Source organism: Bolinopsis microptera, chromosome 8 (assembly GCF_026151205.1).
Source record: "Bolinopsis microptera isolate Bmic1 chromosome 8, MBARI_Bmic_1.0, whole genome shotgun sequence".
Taxonomy (NCBI): Eukaryota; Metazoa; Ctenophora; class Tentaculata; order Lobata; family Bolinopsidae; genus Bolinopsis; species Bolinopsis microptera.
Window position 1 is genome coordinate 4,328,556 of NC_087079.1, and position 17,483 is coordinate 4,346,038.

At 39.0% G+C, this 17,483-nt stretch overlaps 4 protein-coding genes across 7 annotated transcripts; 2 read left to right on the forward strand and 2 right to left on the reverse strand.

Annotated features, from left to right (window-relative positions):
• The first annotated feature begins 2,958 nt into the window (after positions 1-2,958).
• Positions 2,959-8,826, forward strand: LOC134819903 (arylsulfatase B-like). The gene is made up of 6 exons (XM_063830056.1): positions 2,959-4,281; positions 6,053-6,356; positions 7,353-7,545; positions 7,729-8,578; positions 8,700-8,722; positions 8,823-8,826. The coding sequence occupies exons 1-6, from the start codon at positions 3,115-3,117 to the stop codon at positions 8,824-8,826; spliced, it is 2,541 nt and encodes an 846-aa protein (XP_063686126.1). The 5' UTR covers positions 2,959-3,114.
• A 3-nt stretch (positions 8,827-8,829) lies between these two features.
• LOC134819904 (protein FAM186A-like) lies at positions 8,830-9,804 on the reverse strand (the record flags this gene model as incomplete). The annotated part of the gene is made up of 3 exons (XM_063830057.1): positions 8,830-9,179; positions 9,314-9,329; positions 9,730-9,804. Coding segments are annotated over 3 exons (441 nt in total), but the record flags the coding sequence as incomplete, so codon positions are not given.
• A 124-nt stretch (positions 9,805-9,928) lies between these two features.
• On the forward strand, positions 9,929-11,650 carry LOC134819905 (dentin sialophosphoprotein-like). Its single transcript, XM_063830058.1, has 3 exons — positions 9,929-10,421; positions 10,608-11,081; positions 11,521-11,650. Exons 1-3 carry the CDS (start codon positions 9,929-9,931, stop codon positions 11,646-11,648), a joined length of 1,095 nt encoding a protein of 364 aa, XP_063686128.1. The 3' UTR covers positions 11,649-11,650.
• A 142-nt stretch (positions 11,651-11,792) lies between these two features.
• On the reverse strand, positions 11,793-15,439 carry LOC134819752 (uncharacterized). 4 transcript variants are annotated; one of them, XM_063829881.1, is made up of 9 exons: positions 15,323-15,433; positions 14,941-15,066; positions 14,626-14,691; positions 14,213-14,461; positions 13,897-14,045; positions 13,601-13,714; positions 13,130-13,225; positions 12,743-12,838; positions 11,793-12,409 (listed from the first exon to the last, which is right to left on the reverse strand). In XM_063829881.1, exons 1-9 carry the CDS (start codon positions 15,423-15,425, stop codon positions 12,353-12,355), a joined length of 1,056 nt encoding a protein of 351 aa, XP_063685951.1. In that variant the 5' UTR covers positions 15,426-15,433; the 3' UTR covers positions 11,793-12,352. The 4 variants fall into 4 exon arrangements, with proteins under 4 accessions (XP_063685951.1, XP_063685954.1, XP_063685953.1 ...); XM_063829884.1 differs by having other exon boundaries at positions 11,935-12,409; positions 13,897-14,042; positions 14,213-14,402; positions 15,323-15,439; XM_063829883.1 differs by having other exon boundaries at positions 11,935-12,409; positions 14,213-14,402; positions 15,323-15,439.
• Positions 15,440-17,483: the final 2,044 nt, after the last annotated feature.

A 17,483-nucleotide genomic window follows, 5' to 3' on the forward strand; every position in this document is an offset into this window, starting at 1 on the left:
AGGGAATTTCTACGAACATAGTGATAGTGAAAAACTTATACAAAGGATGCCATAATGCTGGCAACATGCCGCAACCTCTAAATAGCCACCTCTAACTCTAAGTCGTACACACAAACCAACTAGCAAGTTATTACCCTACGAACCAGTCTACCCCTAATTCATAATTCTATTCGTGCAAATATATTATTTTTCGTTGCGATTTTCGAGATTCTCGCCACGATTTTGCCTAGTTTGGCTTGTTGCGGCGCCGCGATTTTTGGCCTAAATAATCGCGATTTTCTTTCGTCCTTGTCCCGGCTGCTCATTGTTTTCAATATTCAAATAGCTGCATAGACAACGACGAAAGGAAAATAATTTCAGTCTTTAAAATTAGAGTTTAACTTACAGTTTGATTGAAACTTTAATTAAAACTTTAAGGACAAACAAATATGTACTTGTGTAATTGTATATTCAATAAGTCAATTTTACTCTGGATCTATAATGATACCGTCTTTAGCAAACTCATGACCTCAAACACTATACAAATCCAAAATGGAGTTTTTCGTTAATTCTAGAGGCGTTAGTGTTATTCAACTTTTACAGTTGTTCGAGACACGTTTAATTTGCTATTGTATTACTATATTATGCTTAATACAACCAGCAAACTTTTAATGCCAATGGTGGCATTCGTCCTTTTAGTTAAAGGCATAAATTTATAAATGTATGAACTTCTTTCATTCAAATTTCTTATTGTTTCTGAATAGACTCAGTAAAGACAAATTCTAATGGAAATAAATAGCTGAATAACGTATCGACATTTCTACGTCATACTCATATTCTCAAATCATTTGTTATATAGTAGTGTTGAAAGTATTATAAATGTATGAACTTCTTTAAGGATTGCTAAAATGAGACCTTTTAGCGGAACCCCTTAGTAGCCCTTAAAGTTAACTAAACTGAAACAAATGTCTCTTCTCCGCTTATAATTAAGATCACAGATTGATCCCTCCTAAAAACAATCAATAAGATATGCTGGGACCAACTAATTCTAAAGAAATTTCACTTTGTACATACTGATCGTGTACGTACCGCGTGACATTCGCCCATTGTTATTATTACAGTTCTGCCCGTATTTTAACAAATATTTGTTAAAATACCGGGAGACAGTCACTATTTTTGCTTGATCTTTGAATGATGACGTTTGACAGACTGAATACGATTTTTGTTTTAAACACATTCTTACTTTGTAAGAAAATGTTTCTGAGTATGTGCAAAGGTAGTCGCTACGTTTATGTACATGTCGTTTATTTAGGACCATACTGATGGTGATTTTGCAAACTAATGTAGTTTAACGCATCAAATAACTTACAAGGTTAATGTGTTACTATTATACCGAGTTTCTTAATTGCATCGGTTAAGAATCAACTATTATTATTATTAACAATAATCAGCTATATTATCACTTTCGACCGTTTTCAATTCTTCATTCTGCTTTACTACACCGTTGGCGTTTTAAATGATTCCTAAATATATTCTACCCTCGTTGAAAGTTTAGTGTCATCTGGCTAAGGGAAAATCAACTGCAAAGAGCAATGGACAATATAATCTGATTGGGCCAATCGTTTTCCGTAACCTCAACTGTGCCTTTCATTTGTTAATGTATTCAGTATTATCGAGTTTTTAACCAAAACTCAAAATTGGGTAGAGTGGAATGAGGCCCTTGTCTCCTTTTTCAAACAAAAGAAAATTATGACAAGTTAAATTACTGTTACCGTACCGAAACACAAAATCATACCGAGAATGAAATCGGTCGATCGCTTTTCTCGTTCATAAATCATAATTGGAAATTTTGTAAGAATCTCACCATGATTAATTTGTATTCCTGTCATCTATAACATCGAATTAGAATATTGTGAACTAAAACTAAACCTACTAAAGTTAAACGACTTTTGATGAGTCTTAAAAAAATTAAAAATGAGTAAAAGGAGTAGAAGGGGTAGAAGGGGTAGAAGGGGTAGAAGGGGTAGAAGGGGTAGAAGGGGTAGAAGGGGTAGAAGGGGTAGAAGGGTAGAAGGGGTAGAAGGGGTAGAAGGGTTAGAAAGGGTAGAAGGGGTAGAAGGGGTAGAAGGGGTAGAAGGGGTAGAAGGGGTAGAAGGGGTAGAAGGGGTAGAAGGGTAGAAGGGGTAGAAGGGGTAGAAGTAGAAGGGGTAGAAGGGGTAGAAGGGGTAGAAGGGGTAGAAGGGGTTAGAAGGGGTAGAAGGGTAGAAGGGGTAGAAGGGGTAGAAGGGTAGAAGGGGTAGAAGGGTAGAAGGGGTAAGAAGGGTAGAAGGGGTAGAAGGGGTAGAAGGGGTAAAGGGTAGAATGGTAGAAGGGGTAGAAGGGTTAGAAGGGTAGAAGGGGTAGAAGGGGTAGAATGGTAGAAGGGGTAGAAGGGGTAGAAGGGGTAAAAGGGGTAGAAGGGGTAGAAGGGTAGAAGGGGTAAAAAAGGCAAAAGGGGTAGAAGGGGTAAAAAAGGTAAAAAAGGTAAAAGGGGTAGAAGGGGTAAAAAAGGTAAAGGGGGTAGAAGGGGTTAAAAAGGTAAAAGGGGTAGAAGCGGTAAAAAAGGTAAAAGGGGTAAAAGGGGTAAAAGGGGTAGAAGGGGTAAAAAAATAAAAAAGGTAAAAAAGGTAAAAAAGGTAGAATGGGTAACGGTTATTCTTGCCAGCACTGTGATACTCTAATCGTGCTGATAAGTTAATTTGTTCAGGTTTATCCACTGCTAATGTTGCTCATAAATGTAATCGAACACGAGGTTGCGACCTTCTTCAATTTTTCTTTAATCGTCTGTGTTTGTAAATAACTATAAAGCGATATATTGAATCCATCAAATTCATTTCATGCCGTTTATAACAATCTTCTTTGCTGCTTAGATTACAAATGTTAATGATTTTGAGATCAAATGCTTGGTCAAAATTTGTATTTTCTAAGAATCGCCTTATCAGGATTGAACATTGAAAGACTGATCTCATTCGGATAACAGTACTACTTTATTTCTAGAAGCGCTATCAGATCATCAAATAGATTCCTCACCATCGCGCAGGAAATCCTTTATTGTGGGAAGCATGTGTCAAAACTAAACTAAGAAATTAGACAAACATGTCGAATATCACGGTGGTTGTCCTCATATTCCTTTTCCAAACATGCCTCACTGCTTCAACCGCTCTCCGGCCACACATCTTGTTCATCATGGCAGACGATATCGGCTACCAGGACGCGGGTTTCAGAGGCAGCTTCATTGCCACCCCCAATATAGACGCGTTGGCCACTGAAGGGGTAATCCTGAATCACCATTACGTCATGCCCCAGTGTTCTCCCACCAGATCGGCCTTCATGACCGGTAGAAATGGTATTAAAACTGGATCCTGGTACGGCAACATGAAGCCAGGACAGATAGGTGGCCTGGAGGATAGGACAATAGGGGAGATGATGCAGGAACATCAGTACAAGACCCATTTGGTGGGGAAGTGGCATCTTGGCATGTCCAGTCCAGATTATACCCCTGTCAACAGGGGGTTTGATACCTTCCTGGGCATGTACCTAGGCTCCGGCGACTACTTCAAACATCAGAACGGACGGGGTTTTGATATGAGGTTCAACTACCGGCAACCAGAAAACGGGCTCATAGTTGATAAGATTTTAAAAAGCTATGCAAATGTTCATAGCACGGAGATTTACACGAACAGAACGATTGACATTTTAGAACAGCATGTTAACCAATATGGCACGGGCAGTGAGGAACCTTTGTTTTTATTTTTATCCTACCAAGCACCGCACGGACCTTACCAAGTCCCCGAAAGATATAGAGCCAACCTACCGCCATTTTTCGCAGACAAATCCAGCCAACTTAGAACATATGCAGGCATGGTAAACTTCATGGACGAAAGTATAGGGAGGATACACTCAACCCTGAACCAACTGAACCTGCTGGACAACACATTGATCGTGTTTACCAGTGATAATGGAGCTATTTTAGACGGACCCGGTAGTAATTTCCCCCTCAGGGGTGGTAAGAAGGATTACTACGAGGGGGGCGTCAGGGCTCTGGCTTGGGTTAATAGTCCTCTGTTGGATAAAACCGGATATATCAACAAACAGCTCCATCACATCTCTGATTGGTACCCAACGTTTGAGTTCTTAGCCACTGGAGTGGATAATAATCCGGCAAGTGGCAGGCGGAAGAAAAAGAACAGAAATTCCTATTCCGCTATTGATGGGGTGAACATATGGGATTCAATTTCTGACAATTGGGCTTGCAGAGAAACAGTGAGTATAGAATTTGAAGATCTTTTTTCTTTTAATGATGATAACTGATGATTATTGTCGTTATTTGCAGCCATTCGGTTAATTATTATAATATGGTAATTTTATTTTCCCTGGTTCGATTTTGGAAACCATTTTATTAAATTATTCGTTATGAGTTACCGCCGCCGGTTACCGCCGGTTACCGCGGCCCTGGTTATTCTTTAATTGTAACCCAATAATGCAACATGCTCCCTCGACTAGTGGCTACCATCAATATTCATTATCGGACCTAACAGTGAGAAATGTAAACAGCTCATGGTTGTTGACCGGTACTTACATAAGGGAACCTGTTAACCTGTTAAGAAACTTGGTGTAAGGTGCATGTGTATGTGTGTTGTGTGCGTCAGCATATTTGACGAAAATATGTCCTTATCTTGGTTCTATTTTAGAATTCTCAGAGGATTTCGAGGGCGAGGGGACCAGGAAGGATTTACAAAAAAACTTTGATCTCCACTGTGTATTGCGCATCAGCAATTAGCATGGACATTTTCAACTTTGACTCATGTCAACTTTGCAACATGCACCAAGCGTTTTATTGTGCCTGCGGAACTGGATAAAACCGGAGTGACCTAATGCATATTTTCGTGGTTTTTTATCTCTTTGATCTCTGAATATTTATAATATAACCGGCACCAATCAATCTCTACTCATTCAATTTGCCACTCGCCCTCCTTCATCTTCTATTTCCCCATATCCTCTTCTCTAAGGGTCGCCACACCTCAGAGTCAGGGTCGCCACACCTCAGAGTTAGGGTCGCCACACCTCAGAGTTAGGGTCGCCACACCTCAGAGTCAGGGTCGCCACACCTCAGAGTTAGGGTCGCCACACCTCAGAGTCAGGGTCGCCACACCTCAGAGTCAGGGTCGCCACACCTCAGAGTCAGGATCGCCACACCTCAGAATCAGGGTCGCCACACCTCAGAGTTAGGGTCGTCACACCTCAGAGTTAGGGTCGCCACACCTCAGAGTTAGGGTCGTCACACCTCAGAGTCAGGGTCGCCACACCTCAGAGTTAGGGTCGCCACACCTCAGAGTTAGGGTCGCCACACCTCAGAGTTAGGGTCGTCACACCTCAGAGTCAGGGTCGCCACACCTCAGAGTTAGGGTCGCCACACCTCAGAGTTAGGGTCACCACACCTCAGAGTTAGGGTCGCCACAACTCAGAGTTAGGGTCGCCACACCTCAGAGTTAGGGTCGTCACACCTCAGAGTTAGGGTCGCCACACTTCAGAGTTAGGGTCGCCACACCTCAGAGTTAGGGTCGCCACACCTCAGAGTTAGGGTCGCCACACCTCAGAGTTAGGGTCGCCACACCTCAGAGTTAGGGTCGCCACACCTCAGAGTTAGGGTCGCCACACCTCAGAGTTAGGGTCGCCACACCTCAGAGTTAGGGTCGCCACACCTCAGAGTTAGAGTCGCCACACCTCAGAGTTAGGGTCGCCACACCTCAGAGTTAGGGTCGCCACACCTCAGAGTTAGGGTCGCCACACCTCAGAGTTAGGGTCGCCACACCTCAGAGTTAGGGTCGCCACACCTCAGAGTTAGGGTCTCCACACCTCAGAGTTAGAGTCACCTAACCTCAGAGTTAGGCCAAGTATCTACACAGTATCCTTTTTTGGACCACGCAGGTAAAGCCTCTGTAAAAAAGGAAACTGTTTGTATCGGACACATATCAGCTCATTTTTCTGTATATTCGATTCCTCGATTTTCCCCAAATTTACGGTAACATTTCAGGTGTTAATAAATATACAGCGAACAGACATGTACAACTCGAACGCAAGGAGTACTAAACGTGATAAGATGACAGTACACAAAGAGGGGAGTAATCTGGCGAGACCTGAGAACGGCACGGAAATAATAGCTGATAACACGGATGATGATGTCAATATTACGGAGGAGTCCGGAGATGGAGCCCGTGATACTTCTACAAGTGATACTGGAGAAGAGGCAAATGGTGGCAAGATGAGGGGGTCAGGGAAAGTGCCCCCTTTTAAAGATTTGGTGGTCTACATATGGAAATCATGGAAAATGATCATTGGTAAGTCGATAAATAATTTGTATCCCTTGTTTTTATGTTGGCAACTTAGTTATTTTCTCTTTTTTGTAAATCAAAATCTTTTAAATGATTAATATCTTTCGGTTAATCTTTATTGGCTTCAACAATACCTATGCAATTCAATAGTACCAACGATCATCACTGGCTACCTCACAATATAAGATAAGGTTCTGTGACACAATACAGTCCTTCTCAGATCTGATCGTTCTGCCGTTTAGTGACACAATACAGTCCCTTCTCAGATCTGATCGTTCTGCCGAGAGATTTTTGATTCAGTGGAAAAATTAAAAATGTGGAAATTATGCAACTGTGACTGTGCTCAGCCAGTCATGAGATTTTAAGATTCTTGGAATACTTCATCATCCTAAAAATAAGTGCAGTAACTGTTACAAAGCAGTTAACCGTTGACCAGTTATTGTTAGCGTCAACAGTAAATACGGGATACGGTAAATAGCATAAGCAAATTAAATTCTGAACAAATTAAGCAAACAAGATCAGTTCGTGTTGATGCGTTACTACAGTCCTTAATCTCCAACCCTTAATTAACGGGAACCCTTCATACTCCCACAATTATTGATAACTACCGGCCTGCTAGTATTAAGACAAATCGTTTGGCGTTGGTACAACTAAAACCCTGACTCAAGTCCAACCAGTGCAACCCTCTTACTTCAAAACTACGAGTTGATTACTTTGTGCCTCATTTACCGCCCTATAGTTACCGCCCTAGTTACCACATAGAACGATCGTATCTCATAAACCAATAAGGCTGGTCATTGATTTTCAAACACTGAAATGGTGACCGATCGTCTTCGGTCCCATGCATACTGCATAGCTCAGCAACCTGGTCAGATATTGTTATTAAAAAGGAACAAAATGATCCCTCAATTCCTACTGAATATGTGACTAGTACTAAAAATGTTAAATCTACTACACGTATTATTATCACATTTTTCCTTTATTCAATTGAAAACTTATCAGGAAACGAAAAATCAATCTACGCTGGCTGGAAGAACAAAAACGAGTGGACAATCTGGAACTCGGAGGGATACCGGAATGACTCCCTAGACGACACTGACAACAGAGTCATACTTTATGAACTTAGGACAGATCCCAGGGAAAAGAGGAATATAGCTTACAAATACCCTGGAATGGTCGATGAGATGATCAGCAGGTGAAATTCAAATATATTTCGTTATTATGAGAAACCTCAAAATGAGCTTATGTTATACATTATACATTATACATTATACATTATACACTATACATTATACATTATACATTATATGCTATATAGAATACGCCATTGTACGTGGGTCTATCTCCATAAATTTTAGCTGAACCTCAATTTCCCCAGGATCAACCGGAATCACTGGGCCGATGTGAAGCCAATATCCAAGTTCAAGTACAGCGGTCGAGGTATTTCCCAACAGTCGGTCTGGAGACCTTGGTTAAAATCAACAGATGGCAACGTCATGTACCGCCTTTATGACGAAATTATTACTAAAACTGATGACGATGATACTGATTCAGGAAATACTGAAACTGATTCAGAAGATACTGAGTCAGGTGACACTGATGCAGGAGATGCTGAAATTGATTCAGAGGATGCTGAAATTGATTCAGAGGATGCTGAAATTGATTCAGAAGATACTGAAACTGATTCAGAAGATACTGAAATTGATTCAGAAGATGCTGAAATTGATTCAGAAGATACTGAAACTGATTCAGAAGATACTGAAATTGATTCAGGTTACACTGATTCAGGTGACACTGATTCAGGAAATACTGTTTCGGGTGACACTTATTCGGCTGATAGTGAAATTGATTCAGAAGATGCTAAAATTTATTCAGAAGATGCTGAAATTTGTTCAGAAGATACTGAAATTGATTCAGGTAACACTGATTCAGGTGATACTGATTCAGGAGATACTGTTTCAGGAGATACTGATGCAGGAGATGCTGAAATTGATTCAGAAGATGCTGAAATTGGTTCAGGAGATACTGAAACTGATTCAGAAGATACTGATTCAGGTGACACTTATGCAGGAGATGCTGAAATTGATTCAGAAGTTGCTGAAATTGATTCAGAAGATGCCGAAATTGATTCAGAAGATACTGAAATTGATTCAGGTGACACTGATTCAGAAGCTGCTGAAATTGATTCAGGTGACACTGATTCAGGTGACACTGATTCAGGAAATACTGTTTCGGGTGACACTTATTCGGCTGATAGTGAAATTGATTCAGAAGATGCTAAAATTTATTCAGAAGATGCTGAAATTTATTCAGAAGATACTGAAATTGATTCAGGTAACACTGATTCAGGTGATACTGATTCAGGAGATACTGTTTCAGGAGATACTGATGCAGGAGATGCTGAAATTGATTCAGAAGATGCTGAAATTGGTTCAGGAGATACTGAAACTGATTCAGAAGATACTGATTCAGGTGACACTTATGCAGGAGATGCTGAAATTGATTCAGAAGTTGCTGAAATTGATTCAGAAGATGCCGAAATTGATTCAGAAGATGCTGAAATTAATTCAGGAGATACTGTTTCGGGTGACACCCATTCGGGTGATAGTGAAACTGATTTAGAAGATACTGATTCAGGTGACACTGATGCAGGAGATGCTGAAATTGATTTAGAAGATGCTGAAATTGGTTCAGGAGATACCGAAACTGATTCAGAAGTTACTGATTCAGGTGACACTGATGCAGGAGATGCTGAAATTGATTCAGAAGATGCTGAAATTGGTTCAGGAGATACTGAAACTGATTCAGAAGATACTGATTCAGGTGACACTTATGCAGGAGATGCTGAAATTGATTCAGAAGTTGCTGAAATTGATTCAGAAGTTGCTGAAATTGATTCAGAAGATACTGAAATTGATTCAGGTGACACTGATTCAGAAGCTGCTGAAATTGATTCAGGTGACACTGATTCAGAAGATGCTGAAATTAATTCAGGAGATACTGTTTCGGGTGACACCCATTCAGGTGATAGTGAAACTGATTTAGAAGATACTGATTCAGGTGACACTGATGCAGGAGATGCTGAAATTGATTTAGAAGATGCTGAAATTGGTTCAGGAGATACCGAAACTGATTCAGAAGTTACTGATTCAGGTGACACTGATGCAGGAGATGCTGATTCAGGTGACACTGATGCAGGAGATGCTGAAATTAATTCAGAATATACTGTTTCGGGTGACACTGATGCAGGTGATAGTGAAACTGATTTAGAAGATACTGATTCAGGTGAAATTGATTTAAAAGATGCTGAAATTGATTCAGGAGATACTGTTTCGGGTGACACTCATTCAGGTGATAGTGAAACTGATTTAGAAGATACTGATTCAGGTGAAATTGATTCAGAGGATGCTGAAATTGATTCAGAAGATGCTGAAATTGATTCAGAAGATGCTGAAATTAATTCAGGAGATACTGTTTCGGGTGACACCCATTCAGGTGATAGTGAAACTGATTCAGAAGATACTGATTCAGGTGACACTGATGCAGGAGATGCTGAAATTGATTTAAAAGATGCTGAAATGGGTTCAGGAGATACCGAAACTGATTCAGAAGTTACTGATTCAGGTGACACTGATGCAGGAGATGCTGATTCAGGTGACACTGATGCAGGATATGCTGATTCAGGTGACACTGATGCAGAAGATGCTGAAATTGATTCAGAGGATGTTGAAATTGATTCAGAAGATGCTGAAATTGATTCAGAAGATACTGAAATTGATTCAGGTAACACTGATTCAGGTGACACTGATTCAGGAGATACTGTTTCAAGTGACAATTATTCAGGTGATAGTGACACTGATGCAGGAGATGCTGATCCAGGTGACACTGATGCAGGAGATGCTGAAATTGATTCAGAAGATGCTGAAATTGATTCAGAAGATGCTGAAATTTATTCAGAAGATACTGATTCAGGTGACACTGATGCAGGAGATGCGGAAATTTATTCAGAAGATGCTGAAATTGATTCAGAAGATGCTGAAATTTATTCAGAAGATATTGAAATTGATTCAGGTGACACTGATTCAGGAGATGCTGAAATTGATTCAGAAGATGCTGAAATTTATTCAGAAGATACTGATTCAGGTGACACTGATGCAGGAGATGCGGAAATTTATTCAGAAGATGTTGAAATTGATTCAGAAGATGCTGAAATTGATTCAGAAGATACTGAAATTGATTCAGGTAACACTGATTCAGGTGACACTGATTCAGGAGATACTGTTTCAAGTGACAATTATTCAGGTGATAGTGACACTGATGCAGGAGATGCTGATCCAGGTGACACTGATGCAGGAGATGCTGAAATTGATTCAGAAGATGCTGAAATTGATTCAGAAGATGCTGAAATTTATTCAGAAGATACTGATTCAGGTGACACTGATGCAGGAGATGCGGAAATTTATTCAGAAGATGCTGAAATTGATTCAGAAGATGCTGAAATTTATTCAGAAGATATTGAAATTGATTCAGGTGACACTGATTCAGGAGATGCTGAAATTGATTCAGAAGATGCTGAAATTTATTCAGAAGATACTGATTCAGGTGACACTGATGCAGGAGATGCGGAAATTTATTCAGAAGATGCTGAAATTGATTCAGAAGATGCTGAAATTTATTCAGAAGATATTGAAATTGATTCAGGTGACACTGATTCAGGAGATACTGTTTCGGGTGACACTTATTTTGGTGATAGTGAAACTGATTCAGGAGATTCTGTAACTGATGCAGGAGATACTGATTCAGGAGATATTCATTCAGATGGAATATCTGATTTAGCACTAGGTGATATCGATACAGATAAAGATGAAACTGAAATGCATGAAACTATGCAAAGTTCATAGATGAGAATCGAAACTGGATTTTACTAGGGTTTTATTACTTTCTAGACAATGTTTCATTGTCAAATGTCAATATAATATACAATTTAATTGGGAATTATAATTCAGACTGTTTAGTGTTATCTTATAAGATAGTAAGGTAAAAAAACATTGTTTCGATGAAATGAACGTTTCAATATTACTTGATCTGTATTAAGGGGAAACCGTGCGCAAGTTTCATACACAAGTTAGGTAAAATTAAATTAATTACCTTATTAAGTTAATTAATTTAGGAGATACTGATTTAGGAGATACTGATTCAGGAGATACTCATTCAGATGGAATATCTGATTTAGCACTAGGTGATATCGATACAGATAAAGATGAAACTGAAATGCATGAAACTATGCAAAGTTCATAGATGAGAATTGAAACTGGATTTTACTAGGGTTTTATTACTTTCTAGACAATGTTTAATTGTCAATAATATACAATTTAATTGGGAACTATAATTCAGACTGTTTAGTGTTATTTTATTAGATAGTAAGGGAAAAACCATTGTTTTGATGAAATGAACGTTTCAATATTACTTGATCTGTATTAAGGGGAAACCATGCGCAAGTTTCATGCACAAGTTAGGTAAAATTAAATTAATTACCTTAACAAAATAAATAAAAATTATTTATCATTCAAAATTATTAAATATTCTAAAAACCTATTTTGTCCTGTTTTCTGCTAAGTCTAGCAGTTAGTTTTTTAGTCAATTCTACTGCTTTAACACAATGCAGCTAGAATTAACGTATATACGACGAGAATTGCAAATGTTCATCTACCTCTGCCTTCTAACGCTACCAGTACCTATTAGTTATGTTACTAGTTAAGTTACTAGTTAATTTATTCGAATATTGTTTAATACGGCACCTGCAAAACCCGACTTTACATTAAATCTAGCTGGTAAGCATATTCTGAATCTGCTCTAGAATAGTAATTTCAGTTCGTTCGTTTTAGTCGTGGTGATTTTAGGATCCGTAGAAGGTAATTTGGATACGATGAAAGCGCTCGGCATCAACTTCAACGTGAGCAGTGGACACTTTACATTGTTGGAATTTAGCCAAATACTTGTCGTCAGTAGTATCCTCGAGGTTGTATTGTTTTGCAGCAAGTCCACACATTCAGGCCTTTCTGAAGTTACAATTTTATTATTGTCAACACAACAACAAAACAACAAAAAAAGAGGACAAATAAACATCGGCCTCTTTGCGGTAAAATATTTTTAACGCATAAAATATCTACAACAGTTTGGTAAGCGGACCCTATCCTTATAACTACTTGAAGAGATACTATCCCTACTAGTAGTAGTAGTTATGACTTATGAAGTGGTAAGGGTTAGTCCCGGTTAGGATTAGGGTTAGGGTTAGGGTAAGCGGTAGGGATTCAGTCAGTTAGAGATTCGGTCCGCCTACCAAACAGTATTTCAGGTCACTTCAAGTTATTTTAGGAATGCAAGTTACAAACCGGTTTGGTAGAAGGCTGCGGACTGTCGTGGGTGGGTTTGTAGTTGTCATAACACAGGTCCCTATCATTCACAGTCACGTTCCGTGCTTTCAACGTCTGAAATATTTGCAAACTTTAACTTTTAGGTTAACAACTTTCCAAGACGCGTGCCAAGTTGGACGAGTCGACGGTCTTTACTTGGAACAAATATTTTACAAGTATCACCCGTTAAACATTAACACAGGTGCACAAACACGTTGTCCAAATATTTAAATCTAAGTTTTGGCTCAAACTCAGTATCGATGTTATAATAAGAGTTGAGCGTCATATTATTTTGTCAGAAACTATAACTGTCTTCTTTTGGAAAGTCAAAATCGATTCGTAGGGAAGTTATTGAATAATTCGTACCTGGTAGCAATGTTGTCGAGCTCTGATCATGCTCATTGCATCAGGGTCCACTGATCCTGTCACAATCTCGATATCGATCCGCCTTATTGGACCATACTGAAATTGTGATTGATAATCTCCTTTTATATTTCAAGTATAGATAAACCCCAATAATTTCCTTTTATTTTCACGCATGAAATTAATTTATATCGCATCAGAATGCAGATCAAGGCGAAAAAAATCGGAAATGGGTTTTCAAAGGCAATAATATCTAGTTAGAACCCAAAGCTGGCCGACTGCATGAATAATGAATATGACGGAGGCGGGAAATAACGGCTACCATTCCCTTATACCCAGAGGTTGTATCTTAAAATATAGCTGATTTATGATTTGCGACATTCTGCCATTTAATCGAACCAAGTATGAAATGTTACATCTCACAGCATTATTTACTGCACTCAGGATTTTATAGTGTTCAATATGGCTTTTTACCGTGGGCATGTTTTTGCTGCTGTAAGTCTGTGATACGGTGACTGTTCGGTGTCTACAGTAGTGGAAACATCTTTTTGCTTGTTCGTTGCTGTACAGCCCCATTTGCAGTAGATCCTAAATCGGAATTCTTGGTGAGATCAAATAATCATTATGATATTAATTTTTAAAACAGTATTGAAGGACACTTATGAGTGATAATTTCTGAATACACAATAAGGGAAATCGTATTTTTTAACGTCTCTACAGAAACAAAATGTTTGATTTGAATAACTGTTACTGATCACTGTATCACTAACCAGTCTACGATAGTAAGGAATAGAATCGTATCCGTTGTTATCAGCATCAACCAAGATGCTGTAAAGTTTATCAGGTTCTATAAATGCACATTGACATTTAGAGTAGTCCGGAGTTGTGGATGTGGCTTGCTCTGATATTGCTGTTCCTGCTTGGAGAGGGTTTCTTGTTTAATGTTTCATTTCTGTGTTCATTGGGACATAAAATGGCGGAATTTTGAGTCAAAGGAGGCCAGCGATATTTTACTGCTTTCTAGCTTAAGATGTGCCAGGCAGGGAAAAAGTTTTAACGAAATAAAAATAAGCATATCATTCGTACTGTAAGCTGAGAGGTCTGAGAGTTCTGCCCAAATTTCCATGTCATCATGACCTCCGATGTTGTTATTCTTGAGACTGTGTTCCGGTTTCTGCGGGTCGAGAAGGTCGATAAATTGCTGATGCCAGGGAGGGGTTGTGCTGATAGCTCTGGTGCTCTTTGTATAGTACTCGGAAGTGGTGCTCTCCACGCGCTGAACAGGTCGGTGGGTTACTGGCACGATGTGTTGCGAGCCTTCTTTTGTTTCACCTACTGATCAGGTTTCGATTATTGTCGAATATTTGTCGGACTAAAAGTTAAGACGAGTGTCAAAGTTTCAAATCCCAAACGGGGTGGTAGTGAAAACGTCTTCGGGGAATAATTGTTTAAACTTTTATATAAATTTTAGAAGTTAAAAGAATTTATAAGGTACATACTTTTATAAGGAATTTGATAATGGCCGTTTTCTTCCTCTGTTGTTTGGTTATCATCGGGCCTCTTATCTGGGTAAAGTATAGATTAAATCAAAATAGAAATAATAAATATGGGAAAATATTCTTTTTGTTCCATTTTCGGTATAAAACAACCTTTTAACATAAAATCTTGAAGTTGGATAATAGCCATTTTAATTTTAAATCGGTGACAATTACATGGATTTAAATAAAATCTTTGGAAAAGAATTTGATGAAAATGTAACTTAATTCTAAATTCAGTGCAACGTTTTTTTTGTTAAAAACATTTAAAATTCAAACCTGATATGTAATTGGGCCGAGTCTGAAACTTGATTTTACCACCACTGATTTTGGTTTTGGGAGGTTTGATTTCTTCCTGATCGTCTGGCTGTACTGCTGATGGGGGCTTGGCAAATTCTTTTATTTCTGAAAATGTTATAACTCTTTAGTACTTATCAATTTTGAACTTCTGTGATATGATAAAAACTGCATCGTTGCACCATTCTAATTATAATATTAATATATTTTGAAGCATTATGCAGTTTTTGTGGATCAACGATCAAAAGATGCGGCAATTTACAAACCTATATCTTTTATGATTTATGATAGGGGACCTTATCAAGCAATCAAACTTTAATGAATAAATTTGATTTTTTTCCTCGGTATTATCAAAGTCTATTACCGTGTGGAGATAATATCCTTTTAGAATGTCTTCTGGGTCTACTGGTTGCTGGTCCAAGAAGAGAGCAAGTGATAACGAGGCTTAGATATCCAACTAGAGTCATATTATCATCACACTGCGAGTTTGTTCGTTAGTCTTAATTAATCTTAGCAACGTGGAAATGAGGGCGGTTCACTTACATTTCAGCCCTTCTACAATATTCCAACGAAAAGAGCGGGAACAATGGATTATTGTCTTATAAACATGAAATTAAATCGACGGAACTGAGGCTGAGCAAAGAATCAAAAATTATTCGATGTAAATGCAATAAGTTTAAAAATAAAATAAAATAAATCCATGTGCGGTTGTCTCGCGAAAGCAAACACTGAATGGTGATTATAACACCATAAAATCATAAATGCACAAGTAAAGGGAGCCTAACGCAATGCAATTTCACATTGCAAACAATCGAAAAATCAAATTAAATAAAAAATAATTCATTTTCTGTTAAATGTGATAAGGGAGGTCCTATTTCGGAAATGAAGGTAGAGCCGCGTAGGTTTGCACGCCTGCACAAAAGGCACAAGTTATGAACAATCCCCTCTCCACCCCTCAAGAGTTACCAACCTCCCACCATGACATTACTCCCACTTCTCCAACTGCAACCGGACTTCCGGGCTGACAATGACATGACATTGGCTACTGAAGAGCCGCGGCGTGAGTTGCTGTGCCTGTTAGTCGGTCAGGTAGCCCTTAATGGGGCAAGTTACCGGCACGCTGGGAGTATCTGGAAAATTAAGTAAAACCAGATGCTGGAACGATTGGGGAATGGGACTAATGATGGAAGGAGGAGGTATGAGGTCTAATGAGGAGGAGAATTTGGGGGTGGATCTTTCGAAACTCAATTAGCGAAGGATTTGTAATGAGAACAATTTATTTAGGTCGTTAAAGTAGGTAGCGTTACCGAAACTTGCTGGTAAAGCAGACGTTCCCAGATCCCCAGCCTGGAAATATCTATAAGAAAATGAATTACATGGGCCAGGTCGGGGCCACGTCCCTCTGCTTCCTAGTAGGATTCCGGTAACATTGTTTATGTCAGGGTATGATTTTCAGACGAAATCTAGTGGGCTGCCATTACCAAGCACATACGGATCCGAACTAGTATGTGACCTTTCTTCTGGTACTTGGTTTATTCAACAGTCAACAGTCAACAGTCAACAGTCAACAGTCAACAGTCAACAGTCAACAGTCAACAGTCAACAGTCAACAGTCAACAGTCAACAGTCAACAGTCAACAGTCAACAGTCAACAGTCAACAGTCAACAGTCAACAGTCAACAGTCAACAGTCAACAGTCAACAGTCAACAGTCAACAGTCAACAGTCAACAGTCAACAGTCAACAGTCAACAGTCAACAGTCAACAGTCAACAGTCAACAGTCAACAGTCAACAGTCAACAGTCAACAGTCAACAGTCAACAGTCAACAGTCAACAGTCAACAGTCAACAGTCAACAGTCAACAGTCAACAGTCAACAAAGCGGCCCCTCATTTACAACGGTCAACAGTCCAACATTTTTTGACACGTGACTTGAAACTTTGTTCTTAACAGACAGTAAGTATTATAGAAGGTTACATTTTAGGAATCCAAATTATGATTATAATCGTTACGATCTGTAAGTAGGATCTAGTTACGAATCGAATCACAACCAGCCACCTTCAGGTAGTGATCTCCACGATCACTGCGAATTTGTAATCATAACGATATGTAAATGTTGACGAGCCGATTCGTTAATATGATATTAACTATGGTAAGTTTTTATTAATCAATGCTCCTAAGTAAATCTAGATGAGTACTCAAACGCCGCCGCCAAGTACTTCGAAGACAATGACCATTGCTTGATCACAAGTCTGGTTAGTTTGCCGTATATAATAATAGACACACTAAAGTTAACCACTGATCCCTGAGGCTAGAACCTTCGAAACTTAAAGTCCTTTATCGTTCGCTGCCATCAGATCTATAGTCCATAAACAACGAAATAATCCGGTGAATAAACACTTGCTCAACACGAATTTGTGTTTTAACATACTTTAACAAGTCCCGAGGGCGTATCCACATTCCACAATCTGACCCAATGCCAGCAGGTAGTAAACATACCTTATATACCTCAATAAATACAACCTC

What these genes read in the sequence shown, in the direction of transcription:
- LOC134819903 (XM_063830056.1), top strand. Translation starts at nt 3,115, where the DNA reads ATGTCGAATATCACGGTGGTTGTCCTCATATTCCTTTTCCAAACATGC. An exon ending in ATTGGGCTTGCAGAGAAACA is followed by an intron (nt 4,282 to 6,052) that starts GTGAGTATAGAA and finishes GTAACATTTCAG; the next exon opens with GTGTTAATAAATATACAGCG. An exon ending in ACACTGATTCAGGAAATACT is followed by an intron (nt 8,579 to 8,699) that starts GTTTCGGGTGAC and finishes ACACTGATTCAG; the next exon opens with GTGATACTGATTCAGGAGAT.
- LOC134819905 (XM_063830058.1), top strand. Translation starts at nt 9,929, where the DNA reads ATGGGTTCAGGAGATACCGAAACTGATTCAGAAGTTACTGATTCAGGT. An exon ending in AGATATTGAAATTGATTCAG is followed by an intron (nt 10,422 to 10,607) that starts GTGACACTGATT and finishes ACACTGATTCAG; the next exon opens with GTGACACTGATTCAGGAGAT. An exon ending in TTCAGGAGATACTGTTTCGG is followed by an intron (nt 11,082 to 11,520) that starts GTGACACTTATT and finishes TAATTAATTTAG; the next exon opens with GAGATACTGATTTAGGAGAT.
- LOC134819752 (XM_063829881.1), bottom strand. Translation starts at nt 15,425, where the DNA reads ATGACTCTAGTTGGATATCTAAGCCTCGTTATCACTTGCTCTCTTCTT. An exon ending in TTATCAAATTCCTTATAAAA is followed by an intron (nt 14,462 to 14,625) that starts GTATGTACCTTA and finishes AAACCTGATCAG; the next exon opens with TAGGTGAAACAAAAGAAGGC. An exon ending in CTCGACAACATTGCTACCAG is followed by an intron (nt 12,839 to 13,129) that starts GTACGAATTATT and finishes CAAATATTTCAG; the next exon opens with ACGTTGAAAGCACGGAACGT.